General features: G+C 37.2%; 2 protein-coding genes across 6 annotated transcripts in view; both read left to right on the forward strand.

Annotated features, from left to right (window-relative positions):
* Positions 1-23528, forward strand: part of LOC121453452 (nucleolar protein 4) — a 350206-nt gene that overhangs the window by 8008 nt on the left and 318670 nt on the right. The window lies entirely within an intron of this gene.
* On the forward strand, positions 9513-10339 carry LOC121453454 (TLC domain-containing protein 4-like). Its single transcript, XM_041660249.1, has one exon. The coding sequence runs from the start codon at positions 9521-9523 to the stop codon at positions 10310-10312; it is 792 nt and encodes a 263-aa protein (XP_041516183.1). The 5' UTR covers positions 9513-9520; the 3' UTR covers positions 10313-10339.

Below are 23528 nucleotides of genomic sequence, written 5' to 3' on the forward strand. Positions count from 1 at the left end.
AAATTAAGGTTTAAATTAAGATGGATTTGTCAGAATCACTCAGTTGTAGGTTCCACAATCCTTGAATTAAGATGTGTATTTAAATATTAAGATAAATATTTAATTAAGACAATCCAATAGCTAAAAATCTAGAATATTCCTCCAACACTAGTGATTGTAGATTAATATCCTATACTAATATTTAACACATTGTAAAATTTACTAAAACATAAATATATAGAGATGAGTTTTAGTCTGTCTGTCTGTCTGTCTGTACACTTTTAAGTTTCAGTATTTTATTCCTTACAAATTACCTCTCACACTGCCTTAGACACACACGTGCCAGTTTTTACATATACCTGTTATTCTGATCCTTAGTCTATAATTACCTCACCATTGAACACTGTGGTTCATACTTTGCCCTTCTGCTGTATAATGGGTGCCTCTGTACTTAAAAATTAGAGTATTAACCACAGTCTTGCAGATTCAGGGCATACATAAAACACTAGTGCACACTTGATGGCTACATCATTGGAGAAATAACTTCAGGGTGTTTTTAAGGGATGCCACACAATCTCAAACACCTAAACAGTAGGCTACAGTAGAGCTGATGCCATAAACATCAGCTGGCGTGAGACTAGGAGGCCTTCTAGTGCTTACATTAATTTAGATTTTATTCTGCAAGGAATGATGGCTGCCCAAAAGGTTACAGCAGGAATGCCAGCACTCAAGTAGATTTGGATGTTTTTCATGGTTTATATGAGCATTAATAATATAAATCAAATGAGGAAAACATTAAAGTCACACATTTCAACATACTGTTTGAAATAACATTATAGGTAATGAAATAATTATTAGGTTTCACATCAATACAATTCAATAGCTTCTTGTTGCTGAGTAATTGAGCCTGGTTATACATATATCAGATAGTTATTAATTCTAATAAAATATTTAAAATAGAAATCCATTTAACTTATAAAAAACAGATTGTGTCAAGTCAGTTTGTGATACATAGAAATTTTGACTTGAAAATTATCTGTTGATGGCAGATGTTAGAAAAATAGCCTCATCTATCTCTTAAACATGGAGTTTGGGCTTTCAGGCAACAATTTAAGTAAGTTCCTGAGCTTTTTTTGCTTATCTTGATTTCTTATTATTCTGTCCATGCAATGGAAAGTCCTATGGGTCGCCAATTTTTGTGAATTCTGACAGGAAAAATTTAAGACAATTCCCAAATATGCCCACCCTTGTGTAATCTCATCCCCTTGAATGTGGGCAAGGCAGAACCTACGCATACTTATATATATTTTATGTTGCTATATTTTTTAGAATGAATGAAAGTATGAATGAATGAAAACCTAGCCACTTGAGTAAAGGTTAATACCTGAACTGTCATTTATACCTGATGGGAGGAAGAAATCAGTTTTCTCGATGGAGTGACCTTGGGTATATCAGCCTTTCCAGGACTGACTTTAAGTTCAGAAGTAGTTGGCCAACATATAATGGACTCCACAGTTTTTGTGTGCTTTTATTTGGTTTTGCTTTGATGTTTCATTCTTTATTTTACTTTGGGCATTGTTTTCTTTTGCTTTCTTGATTGGGGTGTTGATTTGTTTTTTACTTATTCATTTATTTTTCATTTTGAGAAAAACTTCAAGTAGGGTGGGTCAGTAGGGAGAGAGAATCTGAAGAACATGGGGGAAGGGAAGAATATGTATATTTAAAATTAAAAAAATTGTGGCCGGGTGGTGGTGGCACATGCCTTTAATCCCAGTGCTCGGGAGGCAGAGGCAGGCGGATCTCTGTGAGTTCGAGGCCAGCCTGGTCTACAAGAGCTAGTGCCAGGACAGGAACCAAAAGCTACGGAGAAACCCTGTCTCAAAAATCAAAAAAAAATAATTAAAAAATTGTTTAATAAAACTATAATAGCAAATAAAAATGTTTTAAAAATCAAACAGGTTATAAAACAAAGGAAGAAAAAGAAAGCCTGGAATATACTCAATACCATAGTGACCCTCTCTGCAGAGAAGGAGGGGACAGGCTGCTGAGAGCTATTAGCTCTTAGGGTAGTTCCATGTCTTGGCCACTAGAACTGATTTTACAGTACACACAAGAGTGCATACATCCATTTGACATTCTGGTTTTATCTCCTTTGCCTATGCATCAACTTGAGGAATGCCATTTTTAATATTTTAGATACCCTCTGTATCATTTGTTATATAGAGAGATGTATAGCCTCCCCATCTGTTGGCTACTTGTATATCATCCTTTCAGAAATATTTGTTCAGTTATGTGGTCCAATTTTTAATTTTGGATATTTATGTGCATTCTGTTCAATTGTTTGGGTTTGTTATATATTTTAGACCTTATCTTGTGTCAGATATTTAGTTTTCCAACATTCTTTTATACCCTGCAGGTTGTCTTTGTGCTTTGTATGTATTTTATTATATAGAAGCTTGATGTGACATCACAGAATTCTATATTTGCTTTTGTTACTAATGCTTTGAGGTCATACCTAAAAAAGTGCCATCACTCAGATAAATTTTGTGGAGAGTATTTTTTTTTTCATTTTCTTCTTCCAGTACTTTGAAGTTTCAAGTTTTGCATTTAAACCTTTGATTAATTTTGATTCCATTTTTATATAAGACAAATGCTATTTAGTCATGAACAGGCATTTGTGACAACATACCTAAACCCAGAAGTTGGGATGCTAAAAAAAAAAATGAGATAGGCAAAAAAAAGAGAATCACTGAACGATCTTACTCATACATAGAACTGATAAAAAAAATATTGACTTTATGGAAGTAGTTAGGAAAGCAGTGTTTACCAGAGGTTTGAATTACTCATGGGTGAGTGAAAGTGAGATGTTGTTTGGAGATAGGTAGCCACAGATAAAGAGGAAGGATGAGATCAAGAGATCTATTTATTCTGCAAGCTACAATAGTCATGAAGCCTGATGTATTCTTGAAAAAGCTGTGCAGTGAACTTATTAGCTGAATTCAGCCATTCTATAGTGCACGCGTACTTCCTTTTATTATACATGCATATTTATATACTGTATCCCATATAATAAATACATTTTCATCTGCCAAGTCAACAAAATTAAAAGAGCAGAAGGCATCTCAACACTTTGAAAGCATACTTGGTCAACATCTGACAAAATCCTGGGGACTGAAATAGCACAATTACAAAGAAATAGGTTCTGCTAGCGAGCCAAAGTCTGTTTGGATGTGAGTCTTTCCCTAAGGGAGCTTCCCCATGAGAGAGACCAATTCAGCATCATGAGAAACAAGCAGAAGAGCCAGTTAAAGCATGCTGGCTTTCTGACCCACAAACACTAGATAATGTAGCAGACCTTTCCAGCAACATTTTGGTAGTAACTTGTTATTCAGTAAAAGATACATACACCTTTCATGTAAAGTTTCCCAAGGGATTAATGCAATTAAAACAGGCTAAGTAAGATTATGATTATTAACCATTGAAGAAGCAGTTAGAAACACGTTAAATGATTATTTGCTCTAAGACACAATTTATGATAATTTTGTGGTTTTGGTGAAATGGTGGTGTATAACAAGATAATCTACAATTTCAAAAAACAAGTAACTTGTTATATAAAGCATTGACACATTTATTGCCAATCAATGACATTAAGGCATATATACATATGTCTACATATGCACACACATGCAGATATATATGTATATTGTTAGTATTCTCATATATTTACTATACATACATGAATATATAGTATCCATGCATGTATCTACATTTATATTTCTATTGAATTTAATTAGAAAATTCTTTGGTTGTACTAGATCTGTCCCACTAAAATGCAGTGGCATACTGTTTTCCACAGGAAGAGGGAGACAGAGAATTACATGAGTAAAAGTAAATTATTATTAACAAAATTATAATTTGTATTGAAGATGTTTCAACAAGTTTCAGCAAAATGTAAATTTTGATAATTAGACAGCTATTGTGTAACATAATTTAGAAATAATATTTCAATAAAAGGTAATTCCTTTTAAAATGACCTGCCTACTACTTGCGAAATAGGATAGAAGATAGCAGTATCATGTAAGCTATGCAGAGAGATGGAAAATATGGTTTTCTCTTTCTGTTAAGTTTTTTTTTTATTTCCTCCCTTTCTCACTGTCTGGAGTTCCCTCAAGTGTTCCTTTCTTTCTAATTTTAATCAAGTGTTCATGTAATGTCATTATCTCCATAGTTATAGATTTTTCATGTGTTTTGTAACCATTAGAAAACTGGGAGGCTGAGGAAGATTCAGAGTGTAAGTTCAGGAAGATGGAGCCTTGATGTGGATACCAAGGATAAACCTGACTTACAGGCAGAAAGCTAATCTTTCTGTTCTGACAATTTTTTCCCTTTAGTTATGTTTTCAATTGATTTTTATTGTTGTATATAAAATGGTAGTTGTGGAAATCGTTTGTAGTACCATCTTTTAATTTGTTTGCTTTTCCATTTTTCGAGTGGGCAGTGGCAAAGTGAGGCTGTCCCATGCCTGGGTGAGACACATGAGGCCTCTCTGTTGGTTCTCACTGCCAGATGGATGGAGGATTTTAAGGGTTTAACACTGGGACACAGGACAAAGCTGAATGGCCCATATGGGGATCTAATGTCTTACTTGATCATAACCACAGCATGCTCTCCACAATTGACCTAATTAGATGAGATTTTCAAATATGCCGTCTAAAGTTTGTTTGAATATCAGATATGGGTCACTGTTCTCTAGGGCCTTCGTGCTTATTTGCCTATTGGTGTTTGCTGAGGTCAAGACAGGAGATTTGTTGTTTGTTTAGCACATTCTTTCTTTATAAAAACTATTCTTAATATTTATTTATCTTTAATAAATAAACTATTAATTTATTTGTTTGTCTCCTTAATTTGGAATATGTTAATTTAGAACTATCAGCAACTTGAACAAGGATAGGGTAACATTTAGTTTGAACATCATATTAAGAAAGTATTTTATAATTTTTACAAATTTATATTGAAGATAACAAAGAGAATTCTCAGCATGAGAAAATCTTTCTTCAACCATCTTTGGGTAGAAATAAACAATTGGGATGTTTATTTCACCATAAATGCCTCTCTATTTAATAAATCAGGTGTTAGGAACAGGTATCCTTCAGCTCATTGGCATATTTTGTTCACTTTGCAAGATGTATAATTATTGGTATATCCTAGGATTTTCAGACTATGACAGCAAAATCACATTCTAAGTTCTAAACTTTAAAATCAAGACATTCAGTCGTGACTGGCAGCCAATATCATTGCAAAGTACTGCAAGGAAGCCCTAGACTGTTGCCTATTGGGAAGGATGAGAGTGCTCTGTCGAGAACATCACTGGTGAGAGAAATTGTTGCCATCCTCCCTAAAATTGAGTTCTTGGGAATGAGTATGCATACTCTGGAAAAAGGAAGAAAGGAAGTCAGAAAAAGGAGCAGAGAGAAACAGAAGAGAAAAGGTGATAAGAGGCATTTGGCTCACCATGAATGCATGAATTGAAGGTAAAAACCCAACTATGAGAGTGCCCGTACGATGATCCATCACCACGATGGCTCAGTTTTGTGTTTCCTGAAGGCTTATCACTATAGTGAGGGAAGCTTTCCTACTGATGTGCCTGGTGCCATAATTTAATCAGTGCCTACTATTTCATCTTCTTTAAGCTCATACTTAACAAAACCCTATTATTTTGTGCCCTACTTGATTGTCCAAGGAGAAAGCACATGATGGTTGGACTATTGCCAGTGGTGGAAACATCTGCTGTATTTCTCAGTATAAATAAATAATCAGTTCTCTAAAGATTTCAATATTTTGTGAGTTTTTTTTTGTTGAGTCTGAAATATCTACATTTAATTAACTTATGTACATCTCCAAAATCCCACTGCAAGGCAGGAACAGGAACAATGACTCTTAGAGAGGGAACCAAATGGAGTTCACTGTTGCCCGAATTTCTTGGAACTGTGCCATCTGTTTAGCCAGTCTCTCTTCATCTGCTGTCTGCCTAATAGATTATTTTCTAAAGCATGGTACCTAGTACATTTTTTTTAGGTATAATGATGTGATGATTTAATGTAACTTTTGATTCAGCTCTCTGATTTTAAATTATTATCACTAACATTTTCAATATGCAAGTACATCATCTCAATAATTATATGGCTCCACAAATAATCAACTCCCTAACATTTTCTCTCCCATTTCCAGGTAATGTACTATTTTATTTATTTCCTTTGAAGCCTTCCTTCTTACATAATTACAGTGGTTACTTATTTTAAAATATATGTGAATGAGAACCAAACATTTAACACCAGGGCCTTTGGGAGACTTTTGTTTGTGGATTAAAAGTGAGTTTTGGAAACTGGATGACTTCTTTTTAGGTGCTTATCAGTCAGCCAAAATGTTGGTTTGTGTAAAATGTGCATGCCATTTTCCCAGGGTGACTAGATATGTTAAGATGATTCTATTCTAAGGATGACACTAAAGATTCTGAAAACAGTAGGAAGCCCCGCTCCCAAGAAATCATTGGCAAGAAGAGTGCAGAGGGAAGTCAACCACACATATGCATGGCAAGGGCTGTTTCATCCCTTTTCATCTCTTGGAGTTACAGCAGAAACTAGACTTAGCTATGGATCCACCAGTAAGAGACCACATAAACAATATGCTCTTTGTCCCAGAGAGAAAGGAAATTGGACTACCGCTACAAGAGAAGGACTAGGAATTTCCTTCTCCTTTTCCTCCCCCCACTTTCTCCTTCTATTTTTTTTTTTATTCACAGTCTATCAGATTTGCAAATGCAGGTCCTGGGGTCACATGACTGCTGTGGTAGTGGCAGCACCAACAGAGGGAAGGAAAACCCACGTGGAAATTTTGTTTCTTTAGCCAAAGGAACATGATAAAAGGACAAAAGAGTGGATGTAAGAGTCCCATTAATGAACTGGAGGGATGTCGTTGGACAAGCTGTTCAATTCATGACTGACTATGGGTAAAGAAGCAGCCAGGTACACTGTGATTCCCTAGGGCTTCTCTGCTCCTACCCAGAGTAGCCCACCTACTGCCTCTAGTTTAGCCAACTGCTTAAGCAATGCTACCATTTGAGGATCAAACATTCAAACCATGAATCTATGGCAAACATTTTTCATCTTTGAGTCAAAGGTTTTATGAAGTAGAGGAAGGACTTGAGCTACTAATGGAAGCTTTCCTGCTTTTGTTTCCTAAGTAACAGATCACAGGCATAGCCATCATAGCTAGTTTATATTTAAATCATAACACAGTAGAAAAATTAAATATATATTGGTTCAAAAATTTTTTGGATTATCTGAGGAATTGTATGTTTGTGGCTGCTGGAATCATAGACAAGGAAAAAAGTAATTGGTTAAGAGAAAAAGAAAAACGGTGCTTGGAAGTTTCTCAGATTTGATAGGGAATTTAAGCTGTTCACAGAAAATCATGATAAACTCAAGAAAACTATTCCCAAACATATCATAAAGAAACCAATGCAAGAAAGCTCTATCAGAAACTGCCATGACAAATTGACAGATGACACATTATAAGTTGGTAAACAATAATAACCGTTACTGCAAGCTCCACATCACAACCATGGAGCCGTAAGAAAATTTAATTGAGTCTTCCTCAAGTGCTCAAGGAGAAGAAATGAACAACTCATGTCAGCTTTAATTCACTAGATATATTTGTTCATTGTTGGTGGAGACCGCTCGTCTATTTCCCAGCCACACAGACCCAAAATAATCACTCAGAAACGATGTTAATTACAATACTGCTTGGCCTATTAGCTTATGCATATTTCTTGCTAACTCTTACATCTTAAATTAAGCCATTTCTATTATTTTATATTTTACCACGAGGTTTATGGCCCACTGGTAAGGTTCTGGCTAGCTGTCCCCTGTGGCTACATGGCATCTCACTGACTCTGCCTTCTCTCTCCCAGAATTCAGTTTAATTTTCCCCATCTAGCTCTATTCTGCCCTGCCGCTGGCCAAAGAAGCTTCTTTATTCAATAACCAATAAAAGTAACACATATACAGAAAGACTTCCCACACTAATTCTTGAACACAGAGAAAGTGTGCAAGCTTAGGGTTATCCTAGATGTTTCTCCAGGTGTGTCTTGATGTCATCATATGCCATTATTCAGGAAAAAAGACAGTATTTAGAAATATTCTCATATGAAGAGAAACAATGAATTACTGCAACTAGGATACAATAAATGCTAAATAGTTTTCAGGATGAGGAAAAATGATTCCAGGAAAGTATTTAGAAGTTCATTATTATAACAAGAACAATAATAGATATTAATAATTTTTCATCACACAAAGCCTTTCAAATATGCATGATTTCTGAAAAAACAAAATTATTGCATTGTGTGCTAGGTTTTTCCCATTTGCATGTATAATATGGATGACTCAATTTGCATGTGAGCTTATTCTTTGGCCATAAAAGATTTTAGCTATAAATCAGAAGATAAGGAAACCTGGAAATTCCCCAAGTATTTAAAGATTAGAAACCATACTTTTAAATAATCTGTGGATAAAGAAGATTTGAGGAATATTTACTCCAGTAAACACTAATCTGACAAGAGAGGGAATGTCTTAAATCAATAATCCAGGTGCCTGTTTGAAGAGTGAGAAAAAGAGGAGCAGACAAAACCCGATAAAATGAATTAAATTTTTATTAATTTTTAAAACACTTATTAGAGAGAGGGAGAGAATGAAAAGGAAGAGAGGGAGAGAGGAGAGAGAGACAGGAAGGAAGGAGAGGGGCAGGATACATATGCACACACATGCCAGTTGTGTGACAACTGTCAGGAGTCAATTTCCTTTAGTGACACAGGTCTTGGGAACTGAGTTCAGGTGGAAAGTCTTGGCTTCAGGTGTATTCATCATATTTCTCACATTTAGTTAGTTCTCAATAATTTCATTACATTTGAAATCTCCATTTTAAAAATGTTATACAATGTTTTTAGTCTCTGTATGTGGAGCTAACCAGGTCTTGGATTCCAAGGAATCTGCATAGCTACACCTCTTCTCTATACTCTGCTCCTATCCTACAGTTTGGCCTCATGATGTACTTGGCGAATATAAGTAATATGCACATTTGGTGCCCCCCCCCGATGGTTTGGGATCATTTTGATGTCATCAGGTGAAGACACTTGTGGGAGGCTGAGAGACTATGCCATGACAACATTTACTAGCATTCAGTTATTTTTAAGGTTCACAAGCCACGATGGGCACAGAATACATAATTGAAAGACATAAAATTGCTCCATTGGAAATCTTGGGAATCCATCAAGTCCTATGTCTTCGTTTTCCTGGAATCCTGAAAGTTAGAGGATGGAGAGGATCCTTAGAGAAAGAGGATGCAAAGCTGCTATAAATATTCTTGTTCAAGTGAGTTCCTGGACAGCCAGTTCTCAGCAGGAAAGAACAAAACAAGAACTAAAACCACATCACTTTGCTTGACGACCGGTTCCACACTGGAGGCTGAATCAGCAGGTGGAAGAGCTATGGATGCCAACACCAAATTGGTCATCGGCACGCTTTGTAGCAGCTTCCTCCTCTTCCAGGTTCTTTTCCATTTTGTAAGTTACTGGTTTTCAGCCAAAGTTTCTACAGGTTATAATAGTCTTAGCATCGACAAGAAGATCGAATGGAACTCAAGGGTAGTATCTACGTGCCACTCTTTGCGGGTTGGGATTTTTGGCTTATACCTCTTCTTATTTGATGAGCCTACTATAGCTGATCCACTCTGGGGTGATCCAATGCTTGTGAAATTGAATACTGCAACTGCTTCAGGCTACCTCATTTCTGATTTATTGATTATCCTTTTGAATTGGAAAGTGATGGGCGACAAGATTTTTGTAATTCACCATTGTACGGCGCTAGCTGCATACTACTTTGTACTGAAAGATGGAATGCTAGCGTACATTGCCAACTTCTGCCTGATTGCCGAGCTTTCCAACCCCTTCGTGAACCAGAGGTGGTTCTTTGAGGCCCTAAAGTACCCCAAGTTTTCCAAAGCCAACGTCCTCAATGGAGTTCTCATGACAATGGTCTTTTTTGTAGTGCGGATCCTCGCGATACCTCCTTTGTATTTCTTCATGTACTCCGTGTACGGAACAGAAGCCTACATGAGGCTCGGATTTGTGGTCCAGTGTACCTGGATCACTACCTGTCTTATTTTGGATGTGATGAATGTCATGTGGATGATCAAAATTACAAAAGGATGCATCAAGGTCATCTCTCTCATCAGACAAGAAGAAGCCAAGAGTAGCCTTCAGAACGGAAAACTTGATTAAAGGCGTGCTTCATCAAAAAAAAAAAAATTCTTGTTCAGGTTTTCTGTGAACCTAAGTTTTCACATCTCTTGAATGATATCTAAGAACGCAGTCACTGTGTCACAGGTGATTGCAAGTTTAGTTTACTCAGCTGCCAAATGATTTTCATTGTCTTCCCTGTTTTAATTTGCTACCAGCAATGTATATATGATACCATTAGCCTGCCCTATCTAGTTTATAATATGATGTTAATGTTCATGTCAATGACAACAGAATGACAGTCATAACTTCTCTTTTGTGAGTCATTACTTTATTTATGTTTGAGGATAGCTGCCAGTACACACTTATGCCTTTGCAGGTATCATTTTAATATCTTATCAATTTTTATTTTGGAGAATATATAACTAATTTATTTCATCCCTAATCAGTAGCTGTTTCCTAATAAGGCTTTGCTCCACTTCCTTTGGGGAATTTGTGTACCCTTCCTGTTGGTTTTGGAAATGTCTGCCAAAGACCCCTGAGTTAAATGTTTGATTCCCACTCTGTGGTACTACTAGTAAGCACTAGAAGCTTTAAGAGATAGAGACCACTCTAAGATTCTTGGGTCATTTGTATCTTGCCCTTGAAGGGGACAGTGGGACCCCAGTCACTTCTTTTTTTGCTCATTTGTTTCCTGGCCATTCTTCTGCTATAATAGTCTATCACAGGTTCAGAACAACAGGGCCAACCACTCACAGATTGGTACCTGCAGAGTTGTGAGGCAGAATAAATGTCTTCAGTTTATAAGTTGGTTATCACAGATATTTGTTAGAGTGACAAATTACATCAATTTCTGCAATCAAGATTAGAATATTTAATAGGAATGCATATGTAGACGGATGAATATATTTGTTAAATGGGAGCTTTAAATACAAACAATTTCAATGCTAATATTGTATGAAAAATGAATGATCAGATTAGATTTTTTTATTTTACTTTACATACCAATGACAGTTCCCCTCCCTCCTTTCCTCCAGTTCCTTTCCTGACCTCTCCTACCCCCATCCACTCCTCCTCCATCTCCACTGAGATGGGGTAAGGTCTCTCTTGAGAATCAACTAAGCATGGCACATCAAGTTGAGGAAGGACCAAGCTCCTCCCTCCTGCTTCAAGACTGAACAAGGTTTCTTAGCATAAGGAATAGGTTTTAAAGAGCCAGCTCATGCGTCAGGGACAGGTCCTGGTCCCACTGCTAGGGGCTCAATGAAAGTCCAAACTGCATAACTAACTTGACCCAGTGCAGAGGGCCTAGGTTGATCCCATGCCAGATCCCTAGCTGTCTGTCCAGAGTGCATGAGCTCCCATAAATTCAGGTCAGCTGTCTCTGATGGTTTTACAGTCATGATCTTAATCCCCAACCCCTGCTCATAGAATCCTCTACCCTCTCTTCATCTGAACTCCAAGAGCTAAGCCCAAGGCTTGGCTGTGGATTTCTGTATCTGCTTCCATCAGTTACTGGATGAAGGGTCTATCATGACAATTATGGTAGTCACCAATCTGATTACAGGGGAAGGCCAGTTCAGACATCCTCTCTAATACTGTTAGGAGACTTATCTGGGATCATCCTTGTGGGTTCCTGGGAATTTTCCTGGTACCAGGTTTCTCCCTCACCTCATAATAGCCCTCTCCATCAAGATCTCTTTCATTACTCTCCTCCTCATTCCATGCCCAACTCTACCATCTTGATTTTTCATGTTCCTATCGCCCTTCCCCTCCCCCCAGTTCACCCAGGACATCTCATCTATTTCCTCTTCCCTGGGATATCCATACATCCTTCTTAGAGTCTTCCTTGTTACCTAGCTTCTCTGGGGCTGTGGGTTGTAGCCTGGTTATCCTTTGCTTTACATCTAATATTCATTTATAAATGAGTACATACTGTGTTTGTCTTTCTTGGTTTTCTGGGTCTGGGTTACCACATTCAGTGTGATTTTTTTTTCTAGTTACATCCATTTGTCTGAAAATTTCAGGAGATCATCATATTTTTACATCTGAGTAATGCTCCATTGTGTAGACATACTTTTTACTTATTCATCCTTCGGTTGAGGGACTTTTAGGTTGTTTCCAGGTTCTATTACGAATAATGCTGATACGAGCATAGTTGAGCAAGTATCCGTGTGATATGGTTGAGCATCCTTTGGGTATATGCTCAAGAGTGGTATCACTGGGTCTTGAAGTAGATCGAGTCCCAATTATTGGAGAAACTTCCATAACAATTTCCAAATGGTGGCTCTACAAGTTTGTACTCCCACCAGCAGTGGAGGAGTATTCCCCTTCAGATTAGATTTTTAACTTTACAGAAAAGATATTGAAGTGACAAAAATAGATCATGGTAAATTTTATAGACATGCAATTTTTAGGAAATAATATCATTCTGGTGGACTAAACAGCATGTGCTAAAATGTGTCTCTTAAAAACAGGTCTCTCAACAGCAAAACTGATGTTAGTCATCTTAGAATACAGAGGATTCTGCTTTAGCTGCTGTTGCCATCACTTTAGAGCAAGTTCATGGGTTTGAGGTTTGAGGGTACAGTTTGTCACAGTAGGGGAGGCATGGTGTCAAGAACACATCTCTGTTTTGGAAGAAGACTGTTCTTCCCATCTGGGTGGAACAGGAAGCAGAAGGAAAATGCAGAACTTTTCAGGCTGCCCACTTCTTCTGTTTTTCTTCAGTCTGACTCACTAGCCCATGGGATTAATTTCGCCCATGTTCAAAGGGGCAGGGGGAATCCTCCCCCATTCCTTAAACTTTCCTGGAGAAACTCTCTCAGGTACTCATAAAAGTGTGTCTTCTTACTTTGCCAGGGTAGTCCATTAGAGATAACTCCACTGGCATAAGTGTCCGTGAACCAGTCCCAAAGTTGTGAGCATGGGAGAGCTGTTCCCATTACTCACTCATTGGTCAGGTGGTGGCATGCGCACGGGGGGAAATGCCATCCCCTACTCTACTCCACCCCCACCCATCAACACCTGAGTCTGGTAGGAGAGCTGGCCCTGGGTCATAAGGGCAGGAGGATTGCTCCTGTCCCCTCCCAACTGCAACACTCAGGAGAGCAGGTCCTGCACCTCACCTGGAAAACACAATAGAGACAATCCTGTTGGCAGAGGTGTGGGTGAACCAACTCCAAAAATTGTGAGCATAGAATTTCTGTCTTCAATACTCATCTATCATGTGATGATGGCATTGACAGGGGAGAGATGACCCCCCCCCATCAATGCCTGAGATATGGCAGGTGAGAGAGACATGGCTCTGAGGTCAGAAGAGTGGAAGAACTGCTTCTGTCCCTCATCAGCTGCAGCAATTGGGAGAGCAGCCCCTTCACATGACTGGGCAACACAATACAGCTTGATCTGAAGATGTGGGTGTGACAGAACCAACCCTGAGGACTTGAAAGCAGGACTGGAAACAAGCCCTGCCCATGGATCATTGCTGTGAGGGGTAAACTAGCCAAAACAATTCAGGAGAGCTCACCTTGGTGGTGTGGCAAGGAAGAGCTGGCCAGCTGACCAACCCTGCAACTACCCAGGTCCAGAACCAGTGATATGTGTTGGCCCACCCCGATATCCACCTCATTTGTGATCTGCTGGAGCATGTAAAGGGACTGGTCCTGCAGACCCAACGCTGCAGGATCTTCATGTCAGAGGCCAACAGCAGGATAACCAAGAGGAGTTCCAGTGAGGGCCCAGCATTGATAGTGTAGCAGAAACCAGAGGCCTCGGACTAGACCAATGACTCTTTGAAATGAACACTTGCAAGTAAAGATGTATGGATAAAAGGGTTTACTGTGTAACTACAGCTTCCATGATGAGATAGATTTTTCTTTCTTTACTTTCTCTTAAATTTTATTTTATTTTATATTGAGAAAAGGTTGCAAGGGCAGAGGGTAGATATAAAGGAATAGGGAAAAGTGGACGGAGAGGCATGATGTGAAAGACACAAAGAATAAATATAAAAATAATTAAAAAACAGTATGTCTTCTCATAGATTATAAATTCAATCAAGTTTGCAAAAAAGAATAACCAATGCAAGTTCCCAGCTTACTATATGAATTCTAACTCAAATAAGTATTTAAAAACATTTAATAAATCTCAGCATGTTAGACTTCAGTTGATTTTATTTAGATCAAGATGAGTAAAATCAGCTTCATTGATCTTCACTATCTAGCTGCTTTCCAGGCTTAGACCAATGTTGGAAGAGCAGGGCCCCTTGTTTGTCCCAGCTGCCTGGCTAGCTTACACCTGAAATAACCACACAGGAACTGTATTAATTAAAACACTGTTTGGCCATCGGCTCTAACTTCTTATTGGTTAACTCTTACATTTCAGTTTAACCCATCTTCATTAATCTGTGTATCGCCACATGGTTTACCTGAGATTCTAATGGGTGTCCATCTCCGTCAGAGGATCCGTGGTTTCTCTCACTCTGCCCTTCTTCCTCCCAGCATTCAGTTCTGTTTTCTCTGTCTACCTAAGTTCTGCCCTATCAACTAGGCCAAGGCAGTTTCTTTATTCATTAACCAATGAAAGCAACACACAAACAGAAGGAACTCCTACATCAGACCTAGTACAATTTAGCAGGATTGTTTGTTTTAACTAATAATTTAATTTTCAAAAAGTAGAATAAAAAATTTATTTTTCATAAATTTCTACAGAAACATAGATTAATAAATATTTGCATATGGAACAAATATAGATCTAGAAGAAAGAGGGGTAAATTATTTACTTAAACATGAATAATAGGTTATTAGTTTTGGGGGGACTTTAATATGATAATTTCTTAATACTACTGTTTTATTCATAGATTGAAGTGAAAAAAATTTCAGGTATTTTATAATGTAATTCTTGCCTAGAAAGATATTATAAAAATTCCAAGTGCATCTTATGTAACTAAGAACTTGCATGTGTTTGTTGCTGAACTCTGAAATGTTGTGGTTATGGATTGTAAAATGAGGGCTGGCTTCTTTGTTGGAGTTTCTGTCCTGCCTGGTACCCCACAGCCGGCAAGCCCCAAAGAAAATCACACAGGGGACTCTGTAAGTTAAAAGCTGATTGGCCCATTAGGTCAGGCCTCTTATCAGCTCTTGTAGCTTTTATTAACCCATTATTCTGATGTATTTTTGCCATATGGCTCAGTACCTTTTTTAGCTGGCAAGTCACATCCTGATTCTTCAGAGTCTGGGCAGGAGTGAGTGGGAGGAATCAACTTCTTCCTTCACATAATTCTCCTGTTCTCATTGCATCATTTCTACTTCCTGTCTGGTTTTGCCACTTTTACTTCCTGCCTGGCCAATCAGCGTTTATTTAAAACGTGATTGACAGATTAAAGACAATTCTCCTGCACCAGTGGATCAGTGTGGATTTGACTGGGCCAAAAGAATGAATTGTGAAAGAAATTGTGAATGACAAGCATGCTATTTTATACCTACTTAGAAATGTTGCTGAGGGAGACTATCAAATTGTGAGGATTTATTCAGTATACAGCTAAATCTGGACAGTGCCTAGTTGCGGTGCTCATGAGGAGCCAGAATTTGCTATCAGTACAGGAAAATTGATGTGTTCATAGGACCAAAGCCAAAACCGTATTGCTGGTATGAATATCACGGGTTCCATATGGTAAGAGGTAGGCAACAATGAAAAAAGAATTAAATATAAAACCTAAACATGTTTGAACTTTAATATACAGAAATAAAAACACCAGAACTATATTGTCATCTTTCACGTCTATGTCTAGCAAAAATAACAACTCTGCATAGCACAGGCAGAGAAAGCAACCAGGAAGGACTTGATGCTGGTGTGAGAAGAACTTGGCAGATGGAGAATTCAGCATAACAGGACTTCACCTTGCTTGCATTCATCTTTCCTCAGAGAGTGAGAACTGGGATAGTCCCCTTTCTCAATGGCTCATGTATTTAGTCTTGTGTCTGAGGATATATTAATTACGGGAGAAAAGCCGATGAAGTGGGGTGGGAGTTGTGAGGCTTGCGGTTCAGCTGATGACCACACAAGTAACCGTAGCAACAGTGACTCACCCTGAGTTCCCACTCTGCTTTTCCCCTGTGATGCAGGAACACGTTCTGTTCTTGTCAACCCTCCTACTGACTGTGGTGATGAGGTTCTGAAGAGGGTGTCAGGGCTGAAGTCGAGACAACGCTGTTCTTGTTTGTATACAGAAATGTGAATATGCCGGAAAGAGGCACTTGTCTTTGACATCGACAATGAGCATTTCCAGCAAATTTAGCATTGCCTCCTTAGTGTATGGTGGCTTCAGCCTCCCATGCTCAATAGCAATGGGATCATGGGAACCAAAAGCTCAGATGTTTATTTAAAAACACAGAGAATTTTTTTTTAAGTCAGGCACTCATAGAAATAAAAAAGAAAGCATCAAAATAATAGAAATGTGTACTCTTTCAAGGAAGCCACCATGAAAATACCCTGGGAATAGTAGGAATTTATGGTCTCATGTTTCTGTAGGCTGGAGTTAAAACCAATATGTTGGAAGTATTGACCCTTGTTCTGAGTGCTACGTGGGAAGAATCCCACCCTCTCACCTGATTACTGGTAACCATTGCTCTTCTATGACAGCATATTTCTAATGATCTTATTTCAGAGTCTGTGGTTATGATAAACAGTGTATTCACAAAATTAATTAATTTCCGAGGTAAAAGGTGAGCTAGAGAAATGTCTTGATTTTAGTGATAGACAAAGTGATTCAAAATAGGAAATCAGTTAGGGCAAGAGAATAAAAGAGATAAAACATACATTTCAATAGATTGGACAAGTCCAGTGTGAAGCACAAGTTTTACAAAATACCAACAATCTTTTAGCAAAAATGAATCTGCGAAGTTGGAAAATACAAGATATCTGAAAAGATATCTTTACCAGGTTCATGGTAGTGGTGCACCAGAGAATTCTAAAGAAAGAATATAATGTTTAAAACACTCAAAGGAGAAAAATCATACCATTTTAGATCATTTAAGCACACAGGTGACTTACTTTTTAAAAATAGTAACATAAAAGACACAGCATCAAAGGCTTGACTCAAAATCACAGGGCATAATGAGACATTATTATTTGAAATTTGAAAATCTCTACTATTAATATAGAGTCACCAAAAAATTGCTAGGGGTGTATCATAAATACAATGAATCCAGAGACCCCCAAAAGAATTGTAACTGTAGGGCTGGAGAGATGGCTCAGTGGTTAAGAACATTGCCTGCTCTTCCAAAGGTCCTGAGTTCAATTCCCAACAACTACATGGTGGCTCACAACCATCTGTAATGAGGTTTGGTGCCCTCTTCTGGCCTGCAGGCATACATGTAGACAGAATATTATCTATATATAATAAATAAATAAATATTTTTTAAAAAAGAATTGTAACTGAATACTGCTCTTTCACTTCCCGGCCGCCCAGACCTGAATAATCACACAGAAACTAAATTATTTATAACACTGTTTGGCCAATAGCTTATATGTATTCCTAGATAGCTCTAACATCTTAAATTAACCCACTTCTATTATTCTGTGTATCACCATGAGGCTGTGACCTACCAGTACAAGTTATAGTGTTTTCCTCCTTCGGTAGCTACATAGCATCTCCTTGACTCTGCCTACTTTCTCTATCTCTGCTCATATTTCCCACCTGGTTTTACCCTGCTAAGCCATTGGCTGAAAGAGCTTCTTTATTAACCAATGGTAATAAAACATATTCGTAGCATACAGATCGGAATCCCACATGATCCTTAGCTGCTGGATTCAATTCCAGTTTCCAGTACTTGCAGAGGACTGTAGATTGCTACTCTTTCTGTGAGTTTATCCACAGATAAATAGCCTTTGCTCTACTATATTGCAGTGATTGTGGGACTCGTGTGTATGCCAGCAGGGATAGTGAGGATGTCTGAAGAAATTCTGAGCACGGGCATCAGAAAAATAGCCAGGAACTACAAAACAAGGTGGTGGCAGCATTTTGGACAAAAGTAAACTTTTTAAAAATTACAATATTCTCTCATTTTACATATCTATCTCCTTTCCCACTCCCTCCCCTCCTTTCACCCCACCTTCCATTTCCCACTCAGGATTTATCCCTAGTGCTTGAACTGGCATCTTGGAGCACATTCTCTTTGGAGGGATACCTTACTCAGCCTAGATATAGAGGGAAGGGCCATGGTCCTGCCTCGAAGTGATGTCTCAGACTTTGTTGACTCCACATGGGAAGCCAAAAATGGACTTTTAAGTAGAAGTTTACTGATAGACTTTAAAAGCAATTAGAGGTGAGATGTGATTTATTTTAGGCTTTATTCATGCTAATATTAGACAGTGATTTTAACCACTAAAACAAGAAGAAACTTTGGTTTCTTAGACAAAAAAGTTAAATGTAAGATCGAGAGAGAGAGAGGGAAAGGGAGGGAGGGAGGGAGGAAGGGAGGGAGGAAGGGAGGAAGAGAGAGAAAAGAGAGAGTTGGGAGAAGACAAAATATATATAAAGGATATATAATTTAACAAAATAAATTCAATGAATTGCATCAAAGTGTGCAATTGAAAGCAAGAACAAAAGGACTGGGGAAATGACTCAGAAGTTAATAGCACTTTCTGCTCTTGGAGAGTGAGTACCTAGCTTCAAGTCCTAGTACCTACATGACAACACACAACCATCTCTAATTTCTAAGTCAAAGGGATATGAAACTCCCTTGTGGCCTACATAGGCACCTAACACACATGAAGTGCACATATATACAGCTTAAAACACTCACACACTTAAAAATTAGAAACAATATTTAAAAGTAAATAAAATGACAGACACTTGTTCCATGGTTGCTTATAGGAGATAACTAACTACACTGGCACATGCATTATGAAGTGACACAATAAAAAATGAACAGTCTCTAAGGTCATTAAAAGTGTGTTGATCTTAGATTGGATGCATAATATGAAAGGCAAGCATGGTGGTTCAGATCTGCAATCTCAGTGATCCAAGAAGTTGAAGCAGAAGTTTCACAAGTCAAGACCAGAAATGAAAATGTGGCAAAACCCTAATCTTAAAAAATGTAAAAGTTGGGATATTGTTGACAGCTACAATGCCCTTGGTGCCACACACATTTGCAAAACGAATAAAAGAAAATAAACATATGTCAACAGAAATGTGAAAAATGAAGAAATGGATTGAAAAATGGTAACTTCTGAGACTTATGGAATACCATCAGAACTTCTTTCATAGGTGGATTATAAGCTGCAACAGAGAAACACAGAGAAAATAGATGGAAAAAGATACACTCTAAATAACTAGTTAAAGACATATATATATATGTCTTTAACATATATATATATGTATATATATATACACACACACACACACACACACACACACACACACACACACACATATACAAGCCAAGAACATGATCAGTGAAAAATGAGGGTTAAAAATTAGCAGGGCTTAATAAGGTATAGAATTGTATAACTGCTGGAAACCCAACATTAAAAATCAGATCTTGAAGTCATGAGAGGAAAGGCCACATGGTGCATACAGTATGGTAACTGGGGTAGTTGGGGACTTCTCATCATAGAGACCAGAAATCAGGGAGAAACATGATACCCTAATGTCCTGCAATGGGTAATTTCTGTTTTGGGGAGAAACATAATACCCCAATGTTCTGTGATGGTTAATTTGTTCTTTTATATTCTCGTATCTATCTATCTATCTATCTATCTATCTATCTATCTATCTATCATTTGTCTCTCCAGAGTGTCACTATGGTACTCTGGTTGTTCTGAAACTTAGACTAGAACAGCGTTGAACTCACAGAGATCTGTTGGAACTATGCCTCTGAATTGCTGATATCAAAGGTGTGTGCAACCACACTCAGCTTCTCTCTTTCTCTCTCTGGTTTTAACTATTCACTTTTTCTTTTTTGACTTCTGAAGTAACACATCTCACTGATTCTCTGTCTTCTTTATACTGAAAAAGTGTTTCAAAGATCAATTTGTCTACATGGTGAATATTCTAATATAAAATATCTTTGTTATTTATTATTTTCTGCTTCAAGTTTATTATTAAATAATTCACTTTTCTTTTTAGCTTAAAATTAATCAAATTTGATCAGGAAGATATGAATGAGACTCTTAGAAATTTACTGAATTTTTATAGTATAATATATGTATAATTTTAATAAACAGTTCATATGTTCTCAAGGACTGTGGTAATTATATAGTAATGAGATTCAGGCTAAATATTTGCTTATTGGATTGCTTGTTTAATGTTATATTTAGTATTGTATTTCTATAGTAAAATGTGGCAAAATTAGGGAAGACTTAATTCAAAGATTTTTAATTGGCTTCCTATCCCTATGGTGTATCTGTCAACTATTTGGTATGATTCTGTAAAGATTTGTTTTATATAATTAAAGTTGTAATGTTGTAGTCCAAGGCTCTAAATCAACCCAATTATACATGAGAAGTTTCTGCAAAGCAAGCTTTAATACAGAGCAGTAATAATAACAATAATAACATCAACAACAACAAGATTGATCAGAAATGAACAACTCACAGAGCACCTCGGGAGTTGAACTGTGACCGTGAATGTTCAGTTCAGTTCAGTTCATTTCAGCAAGTATTTAAGTAGAAAACCCACAAAGTTTTGTGCCGAGTTAGAGCTGATTTTCCCACCCATCAGGATTAAAGGACTAGACTTTCCGTATGTATTCTGTCTTCGCCAACTGATATAGAATGTAAGCTTTTAGTCTGACCAATCAGATTCATTTGTTCCTTCTGTTGTTAGTAACAGTCTTGTTTCTAGAGAACTATAGCTGCATAATGACCATTTCTTTGGTTTAAGGAGGAGGTGAAGCAGCTACTGAAGTTCTCAGCTCCTTTAGGGCTTGGGAACCTGAACTTTGTTTCACCCTACAGGTAAAAATGGAGTCTGAGTTAAGAATCGCAATACTTAGGACAAGGAGTTTTTTGTCTGTTCCCAACAATATTATTGGTAGCATACAAGTTTACAATCATGTCTTATGTTTGTATAGCAACTGTTTTATCCATAATGATGTAATTAACATGGGACTAATTTGTGTGATAACTACAACACTAATACCTATTACTTTGTTTAACTTGTGATCTGATAATTTGTTAGATTTCTTGCCACAATCTCAGTAGGACTTAAGGTTTTTATATCTCATGCTGAATTTCAACTTTAATGTCTTTACATAAATAATCACTGTACAGTAACTTACACAAATCTTGTATATATAAACCTAATCTAGTGCTCTAGAATTTATAGTCATTATTTAATGATTATTTGTAGAGCATTTAAGAGATACATAAAATCATATTCTCAATTGTTTTGTTACATTGCTGAACTATAAGAGACTATTCAAATCTACATCCAATTTTCATGTGTTATCTTAAGATGGCTTTTTGCCATCCTTATCAAAAGATAACCACTCTCAACTCTAGTAATTATGGTGAATGACGGTCAATCCATCTGTTTGTAGAGAACTTGATTCACAATGGAAGCTGGTGTTAATAAATAAGAGTTATTACCAAAACAAGAGATGTTGAAATGTATTTGGATCTATCTCTATATAATTGATCTGATACACATATAAATATAATCTTGTATTTTTTGAGTTGTAACTCTAATGTGTCTCCTGCATTCAGTTATATCATAGTCCTTTTGACATTTGAAAAATAAAGTTTGAGTGAGGCATAGAAATAAATATTTTGAACTTAGTTTAAAGTATTTTACTGTTATCTATTTTTATATGATTTTTTTTTAAAGAAAGACTGTGGTGAGTGATGTGTTTTCTTGATTGTCAACTTGACTACATCTGGAATAAAACCCAAGTGGCTGGGTATACTTGTGTGGCATTTCTTTCTTAATTAAATCATTTGAAGTAGGAAGACTCACTTTTAATCCAGATATTTGAGGTGGAAAGATCTACCTTTGATTTGGGTATACCTTCTGCTGGGAGCCTGGATGAAGGGCACTGAAGAAGGAAGCTTACTCTCACTCTCTCTGGCAAGTCCGTTCCTTCACAGGTAGTAGAGCCTATATCTTCAGTATTCCCACATCTACTGAAGTTCAGCTGAGACATGCAGCCTTGTAGATTGAACAACTACTGGCTTCTTTGAACTTCTGTTGGTCCATAACCATTGTTGGACTAGCAAAACCATAGCTATACTCACATTTAAGCAAATTTCTGAATTTTTTTGTGTATGAATATATATTCTGTCTCCTTCTATACACACAGGTATATGCACACACACATATGTACATTAATTTAAAAATACTGGCAGGCTTCTGGCAGATTTCAAATGTTTTGTTTTGTTTTCTTCTCATTTTGTTGAGACAGACATTGGCATTTTGAAGGAGATTTCATTGATCACTTTAGGTATTATATGAAGCTTTAACGATATTAGTTCTTTGAGCCCATGATCACAGAGAGGATTCTATTTACTTGTGTCACTTTTTTTTTTTTTTTTTAGTTTTTCCGAGACAGGGTTTCTCTGTAGCTTTGTAGCCTGTTCTGGCACTAGCTCTTGTAGACCAGGCTGGCCTCGAACTCACAGAGATCCACCTGCCTCTGCCTCCCGAGTGCTGGGATTAAAGTTGTGCGCCACCACCGCCCGGCTACTTGTGTCACTTTAAGTTGCTTTCATTGACCTCTAGATTTCATTATGGACACTTTTCATCTTGAAGGTTAAATTTTTCCTGGTGTTGTTATTTTTGTAGCTGTTGAAAATAAGTTTGTTCTCTTGGCTTCCTCAGTTAACTCCCTATCTATCATGCCTGAGAAATGCTCCTGTTGGTTTCCTTTTTGTCATGAAGTGTTACTAAGTAGTATATTAGTTACAACAATATTTTGGTAGTGTTTCCTTGGGCCATGAGATCATGTCATTACCAGCAAAGATAGTTTGACTTCCTTCTCAATTTGGATTTCTTTTAGTTTTCTGTTGTGTATCTTCTCTTGGCATAACTCCCAGCACTACAGTTAATAAAATATTGGAAATGGCCTTCATTCTCCTAGACCAGGTTTTAGTGTAAAAAGTTTTGATTGCTCTTCTTTCATTGTGTTCCTACTGTTCTTCTCATCCGGCCTTTATTACCTTGAAAGTCATAATCTCTACCAATTACAGTATATGATCAAAAATAAGAGGAAAGTTCAGTATATATTTTGATAAGCATTAATGATTGTTGTTAATAGAA

The sequence above is a fragment of the Microtus oregoni genome, unplaced genomic scaffold (genome assembly GCF_018167655.1).
Source record: "Microtus oregoni isolate MIOR12 unplaced genomic scaffold, Mior012 000011F_ref0000422, whole genome shotgun sequence".
NCBI lineage: Eukaryota > Metazoa > Chordata > Mammalia > Rodentia > Cricetidae > Microtus > Microtus oregoni.

What these genes read in the sequence shown, in the direction of transcription:
- LOC121453454 (XM_041660249.1), top strand. Translation starts at nt 9,521, where the DNA reads ATGGATGCCAACACCAAATTGGTCATCGGCACGCTTTGTAGCAGCTTC.